Here is a 10,442-nt window from a genome sequence, read left to right as displayed (position 1 = left end):
GGTGACATTTCACCTTGTCTAGAGATGTCTTTGAACACTGAGCACCCCACAAGACTCTCCGCCTGATTCTGTCTTTGTTGTCCCCAAGGCCTGGTTTCTCCGAGTGATGGGAGCTGCCTGCTGCTGCCTTTGCTTATTAAAAACACCAGGTGGCTGGTGGGGGTCCTGAGACCTCTGGCGGTGGCACCTGTCATAGGCAGAATCTGGGAGAGTCTGAGGCGCAGGTTTGATTCGCTGCAGTTAGTTTATTGGGAACGCACAGTAAGACAAAGACAAAAGTGCAGGCCGCCCGGTCCCTGGTTTGGGGGAGCTGCTGCCAGGCAGACCCGGAAGGAGCTGCTCTGGGTCACGTGGTCTCTCGCTGAGTGAGGGGAAAGCTAGCCATCATGTTGATCCCTGTCTCCATGCCCAAGCAAAATCATGCTAGGGACCCGGCGGACAAAGAGGATCCTGAGGCAGTGGATCCTCCGAGATCTCAAGACCAATGAATCCAGCAAAAACAAAACAGAAGAGGAAATAAAAGCAAGAATCCTAGAAACAAGTTGCTAGAGAAGGCTACAGAATGAGATGGAGGCGGCGAGGCCACTGTCCCGCTGTGCGGTCACTTCCGGCAGAGTGGGCGGTGGCGGCAGTGAGGCTTCCTAGCACTTCTTACAGCCTCCGCTGCAGGCGCCCGCCCCGGCGCAAGGGGCGCAGGCGTTGGGGGTGCCGACCACCACGTTACCGCTGGGGCCGCTGCACACTCTGGTGTTGACAGCAGGGCCAGTACCGGAGACACAGAGATCGCCACAGACGACGCCACCGCGGGAGCTGCTCACGCCTGAAAGCGGGGAGAACATGGGAGATGGTGTCAGGCACTGCCACTGCCAGGCGGCTCTGCAGCAAGCGCGTGTGTTCCCGCCCCAAAAGCTCACAACACACCGCAGGAAAGGGGAAGGCTGGGATTACTTACACACATTGACGGAGCCAACGCCCTCACACAACCTGTGGGAGAGGAAAGGGAGACAGACGTTAGTACACTGAAAGCGTGAACAGGGGACAGACATCGTGGGCCCTCCTAGGCTCTTGCCCTAGGGAAATAGTGTGTGGGAGAGACGGAGAAACCAGGAGCTGGGGGTAGGTCTGGGGGCAGGTCTGGGGGCACTATGTGAGTTCGGAAGGCAAAGCATGTCCTCCATCTCACCACGCTATTCTCTGTGCACCCTAAGTTTTAGCCTCCCCCAGTGGGGTCTAGGTCTCCTCCCAGAAAAATCCATTGCTCACATGGGGACAAAGAGACCTAGACTCGGGTGGGAAAGCACTGGCTGCTGTTGTCCTGTTGGTTCTGAGTTGTGAGTACATTCCAGGGGACCAGAAGTGACCCTCTAGATCCTATCTGATTGCCATCATGGCAATGTGGGCCTAAAGGAAGCCAGAACTTTTTGCCCCAGTTTCACAAATGACTCCCCTGTGAAGAAATGAGTATTAGAAACCCAGAGCCAGCTTAGAACCACTTACAGCAGTTGTCTCCTTGGGAACACACAGACTCATGGCAGTGAAGGGCTAAAACTCCAACCCCACCTGGCCTGTATCTCTTGTCCACTTGGCATTATCTCCCAGAAGGACACCAAACAGAGTTGTTTTGAACACGCAATGGCCAAGGGCTGGCAAACTCAGCCTCAGATCCCACAACCGGCCCTCTCTGCTCTCCTAAGTAACTGCTTCTCTCCACCCTGTGTGGTGGAAGAGCTTTGGTTCACTTCCAGCTGCCCTGCCTATATCTTTCTCCAACTTCCAGATCCCCACATCCTATCACCCTGTGCCTCTGGGCTTCCCAAGCTACTTCAGTGTGTTGGGGGTCTCTCTGTGTACCACACAGACTTCCAGGGACCAAGTCTGTGTCCCCATGTCCCCAGTACACACGGTTCTCCATCTGGGTGCCACCCTGGGGGCTGGCTACACAAAAAAGCAACTCTGGATACGATCAATGACTGACCAGGAGACAGAAAGCAAGGGTACAAGATGAGATCTTGGTTTAGAGTAGCGTCCTTAAGGTCTTGGGTTGTAAGGGGTCCTCCACCATAGGAAGGCGGAATAGTGAAAACTAACCAAGTTCCTCTGCTGTCCCTACCACAGTCCGAAATGCAATGGGAGAGCACTTCGGGGCAATCGTTGCCAAGTAGCTAAGCAGGAGGTGGTGGAATCCGCTACCACAAGCTGCTATTATAAGATAAACCTGAATTTCTAAGGGTGGCATGGAGCTGGCCAGAACCAGGTTAGGAAAAAAAGATGGGGTCCTGAGGATACATGCAGATCATGATGGGGAAAGATGAAACATCACCCTAGGAATGGACTCAGCTACGCCTCAAGGGAGCAAAACTCAGCACTTCCTGTAGGCAGCACCCGAGAGAGGTCAGCTGAGGAAATGAGATGGAGCTAGATGAAGGTTAAAGGACTTACACAGATTTCCTATGCACGTGCAGGATGGTGAGATCAGGAAGCAAGGATTGATGAGTACCCTAGGTGTGAGGCTCAATGTTGAGGACCCAAGAAGGGTTGGGACAGTCAAGAGCTACTGGACCCACCTTTGCTCCTCGCCCTCCAGCAGGCGCCTGTAGGTGGCGATCTCGATGTCCAGCCCCAGCTTGGAGTTCATCACCTCCTGGTACTCCTTGAGCAGGCAGGCCATGTCCTGCTTGGCCTTCTGCAGGGCAGCCTCCAGCTCAGCCAGCTTGCAGCGGGCATCAGTGAGGGCAGCCTCTCCCTGCTGCTCAGACTGGGTCACTGCAGCCTCCAGCTTGGTGTTCTGGGGACACAGAAGAGAATGAGATCACCTACGGTCCCTGGGTTGCTCTATATATTACCTGGTGCTGGGAAACATCCTTCACCATCAAATAAGAACTTTTTCTTTAGAGATGTGGTTCAGTCAGAGTGACTGTGGTCAGGATTCTGTTCATATAAACAGGAGGTATACTAAATGGTAAGATCCAAGCAGGCCACATGCTGACCCTATGGCACTGAGTAGGCACCCAGCCTCCCTGGTCTCAGCACAGCTGACCCCTACATACCTGGCACTTGGCATTCTCAATCTCGGCTGTCAGCCTCTGGTTGATGCGGTTCAGCTCATTGATCTCCTCTCTGGTGCGACGCAGGGTCTCCCCATGACGGATCACTGTGGCCTTCATCTCCTCACACTGGGGATGGAGAAGCAGAGATGCCCATGAGGCACAGGATGCAACATCGACCCAGTGAGCACACCACCACTGAGTGTGCAAGATGTACAAGATGCACAGCAGCAGCAGAGTGCTCAGCCAGGGCTGCCTCCTCCACCTGAGGGCTGCCTGCAGTCTTCCCGAAATTGGGGTGCATGAACCTTTTCTGATGGATCCTGGAGCCCTTCCACTGTCGTGTCCAAGGACAGGTGTTGTGACCACTCACCTTGGTGCGGTACCAGGACTCGGCCTCTGCCCGGCTGCGGGTGGCAATGTCGTCATACTGAGCCTTGATCTCAGCCACAATGCAGTCCATGTTCAGGTCCCGGCTGTTGTCCATCTTGACGATGACAGAGGTGTCTGAGATGTGGGCGTGGAGGATTCGGATCTCCTGCAGGAGGAGGGAACAGCAGTCAAAAGCTTGTTGAAAATTCAGTCTATGCCTACATACTGGTGTAAGCCTCTCAGACCTCCCCTGCTCCACACAGGACTTCACAGCCATGGAACAACTGTCTTCAGTCTGCTTGCCAGGCTTCCACCTGGCTGCTGCCCTCACCTCCTCATACAGTCTCCTCAGGAAGTCGATCTCCTGTGTCAGCGCCTCCACATTGGCCTCCAGGTCTGACTTGCGCAGGTAGGCACAGTCTACGTCCTGGGAAAGAAGGATGTGTGAGCCTGAATCACTTGGCTGATCATTTCCCAAAGTCCTCTCTCTCTCTCTTCATACATCCCACGCAACACAGGGGGGAAAGATTCTTGTGTGCAAGTCATCTCAGCCCCCAATTCCCAGCATGCACTTGGCAGCTCCTCAGGGCTGGAGACTCGCAGCCCCTCAAGACATCTTCCCTCTTCTCATTCTTTGATCCTCTTCTATTCTAAAGAGCTTCCCATGGGCTCCTAGATCAGCCAACTGACCCTGACCTGAACTAGCAAGGCTCTAAGAGGCCACCTGGCCACTTCTAGTGACCCTATCATCCTGTACACACTGGCTTAGGTCCTAACATTCTGGTCAGACTATAGGATGGGGAGTAGACTACACCATTTTTTAATGGACTGAGTGAAGTCCTGTGGCTGCTGGCACCCCAACTGTACACCTAGAAGCAGGGAAAGGCACACCAACACCAATATAGCCACCACCATGCATCAGGGCAGGAACCAATAGACATTCCAAACTGGTATATGCCTCCACGGCAGTGGAAACACTAACTCTCCACTAGGTGCCAACATTCCAATTGGCTACTGCCTTCACAACAGCCCTTTGTCACAGCCCTGGGTATGATATTCACTGAGCCACCTCTCAGAATTTTCCCATCTTGATGTGGGAAGGTCACAACTCCTGCAGAGAGTGAGCCTTGGGGTCACCACAAGCACAGTGTGTCCCTCAGGTATCCATGTTACCCTGCCTCCCACACCAGTGCTACTTGCCTTCTTCAGAGCCACAAATTCATTCTCGGCTGTGGCTCTCAGAGAAACTTCCTCCTCATACCTAGGACAGAAAAAGGAAATAGAAAGTGTGAGGAAACCCTACACTCCATGCCAGGGAGTGCCATAGAGGAGCCCACTCTGCTCCTGGCCCTGCTAGGTCTTTCTGTAGGAAGCTGGGCTGTCTGGGCATGGAATCAGGCTGTAAAGGAACCTCTCACTGCTGCTCTGAAGTCACCCTCTCCCAGGAAGGAAAGGAGGATTCAACCCCAATCTGGGAGTGGATAGGGTCTTGGGGACTGCAGCTCCAGCCTCCCCTCACTTGCATGTCAATCCCAGCCCAGCTGCTGACTAGACCCAGAGCCCAAAGGCTGAGTACTCAAGTCAGAGAGAGAGATGGGCATGGGCCCTGGCCCTCCTGCTTCTTTGGGCTGAACCTGTTCAGGGGCCTCATTGCGGGAGATCAAAGACAGAAAGTGTGGATGGGGGTCCTGGGACTGTCCTTTCCCAGAGAAGGCAGAGTGGTTGGTCTCAGTTTCCAGAGGGAAGGCTGAGGCAGAAGCAGTTCACTGATACTCTCCAATTTTCTCCAGGGAGCATCTGTACAGATACTACATAGACAGCAAAATCCCACAATGCGCTCAGCCTGGCTAGACTTTTGCTGTCTATGCCCTGGCTTTTGATATAAGACACATCTGATGCCAGCCCCACACCAGGGCTTTTCACCTCTTCTTGTAGCCCTCCATGGTCTCCTGGGCATGGTTGAGCTCAGCAGCCAGCCTCCCGCTGTCCGCCTCCACACACTCAGCCTCCCTCCTCAGTGTCTCGATGTAGCCCTCGAACATCGGCTCCACGTTGCTCTCGCAGCACTTGCGGTTCTGGAAGAACTGCCACTTGGTCTCCAGCAGCTTGTTCTGCTGCTCCAGGAAGCGCACCTGCCATGGGAATGACAAGGGTTCAGGTGCAGATCTGGGATGATGGTGGAGAGGAGGTGGAGGGCTCTGGGAAGGAGCCCAACTCTCCATTCCCTTATCTTGGCCCTGCCTCAGCCTTCCCACTTGGGGAGAGCACAAGGGGTCGGGCAGTGCCCACACTCAGATGCAGGTGGCCACTTCAGTGTCCTGTGCTGGGCTTGGTACTCTCCTCTGAAGCTAGGAAGGCAGAAGCCCCCACAAGCAGAGCACCCATATTCCCATCCCAGGATGAGGGACTGGCATGGAGCCAGGGAGACAGTGTCACAGGCCATTTGGAAGAGCTAACTAGGCTGGCCTCTGGCCCTCTCCCAGCAGTCTACATCCCTTCCTGTCAGCTCAAGTGCAACCTTCCTCTTTGGGCTGCCCAGAGCCCCATGCTGGTCCCCTGGACCTTCCTGCAGTCAGTTTGTGCCCAGGGCAGCCTGGCCATCAGCCCTGCTTCACTGTGGGTTCTTAGTGTGCCCATCTGGACACACCTCTCCCTTGAGACCAGGAGTTCAATATAAGAGGTCTTTCTGCCTCCTGTGGCCCTCAGTGTTGAGCCTCAACCATGCCTATGGTGGGCTCCAGGAAGGGGCTGCTCCAGGACACCCACCTTGTCGATGAAGGCCGCAAACTTGCTGTTGAGACACTTGATCTGTTCCTTCTCCTCATGCTTCACACACTGAGCATTGGGGTCAATCTCCAGGTTGAGGGGTGTGAGCAGGCTCTCATTGACAGAGACTGTGGTGATGCAGGGGGGTGTGGGTCCACAGACGCCTCCAGAGCGGTATCCGAAGCTGCGTCCACAGGAGCCGGAGCGGAAGGCCCCGCAGACGCTGCGGCTGCCGAAGCCCCCTGAGAGTCCTCGGTAGCAGGAGATGCCTCGGTAGGGAGCTGCGGAGATGCAGCATTTGCCAGGCCGGGGCCCACAGGCTGAGGCGCAGCTGAAGGCGCGGCCACCACAGTAGGATCCACAAGTCATGGTTATTTGGGGAGAAGGGAGACTGTGAGACTGGAGACGTCCAAGTGGAGGATACAGTGGACGTGGATTCAGGTGTTTACCTCTTTAGATTCTGTTGGCCTTTTATATACGTGGGGACCCTGACTGTGAGCACATGGTCTGGAGCAATTAGATGTCTTTATGAGCTTGGCTTGTTTAGCTGCTGCGGCTCCTCCTTAAATGTGCTTAATTGGTGCCCAGTTGCAGCCAGATGTTTATGGTCCTTTACCCTAAACTGTCCAATTTTCTTCTTCAAAGGGCCAGCTCACTTACTCCATCCTCTGCTCATGTGCCCAGTTCTCAGAAACAGAGGTGGAGAGACAAGGTAGGTGATTCAGGTGGCCAGGAAAATGGAGAAGGGACTGAGCTGTAGCTCCAATTGACTGAACTAGAAAAGGTCTGCACCGCTGTCCGTGGTCCTGACCCAACCGGTCTAGGGAAGCCAATGGCTTTGGACTGGTGTACTAAGCGGGATTCCTCCCCAGGGTGGTTCTTTTCTGGGCCCCCTAAGGCCCCATATCTGCATAACCTTCATGTCAGCTATCTTCTCCCTCCTCCAGTCCCTGGCCCCACTGATTCTTCCTCTCCTCCCTCCTCATGTGGCCCTTCACACACACAATTTCACACATACTGTCTTCTTGTCTATGTTACACACACACACACACACACACACACACACACACACACACTCACACACACATACAATCTATGGACATAGACTATCCCTGGCACATCTTAGCTGGCCTGAACCAAGAGAGTATCTTCCTTCAGTCTTCCCCAAGTCCTAGGGGTACACACTGGCTCATTGGCCCCAGAAAAGCCTAAAACAAGTATCAAAATGTCTTCATTTCACCTCAGGATCCTATGTCATCCAAGACAGGAGGTGGCCTCACTGTAATGTGTCTACATAGTATTTTTCTTGGGATATAAAATCCAGTAAGGTGACATGAAGAAAACATGTAACCTCCAACTGTCACTCATGTCCCCACTGTTTTCCACGCTATTACACCCACCATGACCTTCTGCTTTGCACATCAGCCTACCAGTAGCTTTGACAGGCATTAAGACACAACTATACCATCTGATGCTGCCCATCCAGTATAAGCTTTGAGCTCACAAGAGCTGGATAGGGCCAGAACACTGCCCTCGCTAGCTCTACATGACCTGGAAGCAGATATTTTACTCTGCTAGGAAGCAGGCTGTGGCTTTGCTCCCCTGACTGTCCTGGAAGTGTGAAAAGGAGATGTGTATAAGCTCGGTAAACTCTAGAGCACAGTGTGATAGGCTGCCCGCCAATCTTTTCCAGCTGCTCTGGCAGTGCTTTTCATTTGTTACCCACTAAGGGGAATAACTATGGTTTTTCAGTCACAGAACAGACCAGAACAAAAGCATCCAGAGTAGATCAGAAGGCATGTTTGCTTTGCTTGCCTACTGTGCCCTGACCTTCTAGTTCAGACATATGTGGTTCTGTCATTGCATAAAATTATCCCTTCTGGAGCTGTAATTCTTAAAAAGTAGAAATACATGTTATACCAGTTGAGGACACAGATCCGGATTCCAAAGTGCCTAGTTTCAAATCCTAGCTCCACCACCACGCTACTGGGTAACTCTAGGCAGCCACTCAGCATCTCTGAGCCTCCATTATGATTTGTAAGATGAGGATTATACTAGCACCTACCTCATAAAGTTGTTGTAAAGATTAACTAATTAATCTATGCTAAGCACTTAGGCCTGAGCCTGATACACACCAAGGGCACAAATAGATGTGAATTGTTGTTGTTGTTGTGCTGTTGCTGTTGTGGGTATATTGACAGCTTTGATGGGGTGCACTCACTCACCTTCCCAAACCACTTATGTTCAATTACCAGTAATATGGCCTCACTTGAAAGAGCCGTGGGAGAAGTGACTAAAATAATACCTGGATAACACTTAATGTAGCAGCCGGCCCATAGAAAGTGTTTAATTATTGCTGAGTGCACCATTGTTCTACCATATGGGTCTGTCCCAGGAGAAGGAAGGACTATGGCCTTTACCCTGAGAAAGAGCTCAAGTGTCCATCTCCTTCCCGGTCCAGCCCACTGCTTCAGGAAAGGCCCTCTCATGGACCCTCATCTTGGCCAATACTTAGGCAGCAGCTAGCTCTAAGAGGAAAAAAAAGCTCAGATGATCTGAAACTTCATTGGAAAATTGGAAAATAAGCCAAAAATCTGTATTTTCATTTGGTCTTCGAAAAGCATCAGAGTTCATTGACCACACAACCAATAAAAATGCAGAGTTGTAGATGCCTGTCCCAAATGATATATCTACAACAACCCCCACCCCTAAGACTCAGGGATCCTGGGGAAGAGGGGACAGGAAGATTGGAAGAGCCAGAAGAATAGGAAGTTTGCTGGAAGATTGTGTCTCCTAGAAATATCAGAAGCTACATGAAGTTTCACTAACATGGATGCTTAAACATGATCGGAAGAAAGATGACACCAACAGATATGCTAATGTAGACAGAAGTCTCACAAGGCCTCAACCCTAGACCAAGAATTACAGGCAACTAAGGAAAGCTGAGAGTGGGATGCATAACCTTTCCTGGGGAAGGGGCTCCAATTGATTGTCCAATGCCAAATGGTCATCCCTGAAAACATACATGCAAGTAACATTATATGGACTGAGCCAGTCTTACTTATACATTTAGGAATGTATATGTGTATTTACACATGTATGTACAACAACGATTAAAGAAAAAGAGGTTGTGAATTTGAGAGAGGTCAAGGGGGTGAATGGGAAGGTTTGGAGGAAAAAGAGAAGGGGAAGTGATGAAACTATATTACCTCAAAAAATGAAATATTTTTTTAAAGAAAATCCTTGGTCATAAATTAAACAACATCCAGCTTTTGTATCTTGGTTTTTGTCTAAGCTCCAAACCTCCTGATTGGGTGGTAGCCAGAGATCCCATGGGTCTGTTGGGGGATGCCTTTGGAAATCTGTCCTAACACAATAGATCACCAAAGGAAGCAAGAGCAGGCAAGCCCTCACTGGGTGGCTGGAAGTGGGGTTGAAGAAAAGCTTCCTGGGGGAAGAACAAGTGGCCATTCTGCCAAAAGAAGGGAGATTAACTCTTTTGCTTTGATATAAGGCTTCTGGACCAGCCACCCTGCATGTGGGGACACAGTGGACCCAAGTGGTATGGTCTCTTCTTCCAGCCCATGTGGTCAAGTGGGCCTTGTGGTGACAAAGAAAGTCAGACCATTTTCATCTTATGGAGTCCTTACTCAAAGCTCACTTCAGTCCGCTCTGCTTCCAGGGAAAGTATAACATGTGTAACAGAGCCTCAAGGTGGAAGGTAGCAAAGACTAGGTGTGTCTCACAGATGGGCATCTGGGGACCTATCAGGCAACCCCTGAACATGTGCTGACTGGAAAGGGGAGACCGCACAGACAGAAGCTCCGACTCTGCAGCTCTCTCATGTCAAGGAAAGCAGAGCCACCATGGTGAAGAAAGCCAGAGGGCCTGACTGTGGTGTCCTTCTAGGAGGGAAAAGTGGGTTCCTTAGGAAGGGCAAAATGGGCTTTCACAAGGCAGGAGCCTGGAGGTGACTCGGGGAGTGGGTAGCAGGGAGACAGAGCCAAGGATGGAATCCCAGGAAGGCTGAGGGTCCTTGAAAGAAGAGTCATGAAATTCTATGATTTCATGATGAGAGAGGGACAGAGTCAAAGACAGAGAGACATGAGACAGAGATGGATAGAGACAACGGAGACAGAAAGAGAGAAAGACCCTCATCCAGCAGAGGCCAAGGCCAAGGAAGCAGGCCAGTGTCATCCTTGAGACACTAGTGGGAGTTTCGACTGGATTAGCTCGTGGGCTCTACACCTGGGTGTGTCC

The 10,442-nt window shown here is 51.8% G+C and overlaps 1 protein-coding gene across 2 annotated transcripts; it reads right to left on the bottom strand.

Annotated features, from left to right (window-relative positions):
- Window positions 1-228: 228 nt before the first annotated feature.
- Window positions 229-6,617, bottom strand: LOC118596825 (keratin, type II cuticular Hb6). 2 transcript variants are annotated; one of them, XM_036207733.1, is made up of 10 exons: window positions 6,183-6,551; window positions 5,340-5,548; window positions 4,613-4,677; window positions 4,523-4,524; window positions 3,748-3,843; window positions 3,418-3,582; window positions 3,048-3,173; window positions 2,565-2,785; window positions 953-984; window positions 642-820 (listed from the first exon to the last, which is right to left on the bottom strand). In XM_036207733.1, exons 1-10 carry the CDS (start codon window positions 6,549-6,551, stop codon window positions 642-644), a joined length of 1,464 nt encoding a protein of 487 aa, XP_036063626.1. The 2 variants fall into 2 exon arrangements, with proteins under 2 accessions (XP_036063625.1, XP_036063626.1); XM_036207732.1 differs by lacking the exon at window positions 4,523-4,524 and having other exon boundaries at window positions 229-820; window positions 4,617-4,677; window positions 6,183-6,617.
- Between the last annotated feature and the right edge of the window lie 3,825 nt (window positions 6,618-10,442).

This window comes from Onychomys torridus, chromosome 16, assembly GCF_903995425.1.
Source record: "Onychomys torridus chromosome 16, mOncTor1.1, whole genome shotgun sequence".
NCBI lineage: Eukaryota > Metazoa > Chordata > Mammalia > Rodentia > Cricetidae > Onychomys > Onychomys torridus.
The sequence above is the reverse complement of the archived record's forward strand: the minus strand, read 5'-3'. Positions and strand labels throughout refer to the sequence as shown.

Excerpts from the sequence above, each read along its gene's own strand:
- LOC118596825 (XM_036207733.1), bottom strand. The coding sequence starts at position 6,551 with ATGACTTGTGGATCCTACTGTGGTGGCCGCGCCTTCAGCTGCGCCTCA. Across the intron at positions 2,786-3,047 it reads TTGAGAATGCCAAGTGCCAG|AACACCAAGCTGGAGGCTGC; the intron begins GTATGTAGGGGT and ends CTGTGTCCCCAG. Across the intron at positions 985-2,564 it reads CTGGAGGGCGAGGAGCAAAG|GTTGTGTGAGGGCGTTGGCT; the intron begins GTGGGTCCAGTA and ends CCTCTCCCACAG.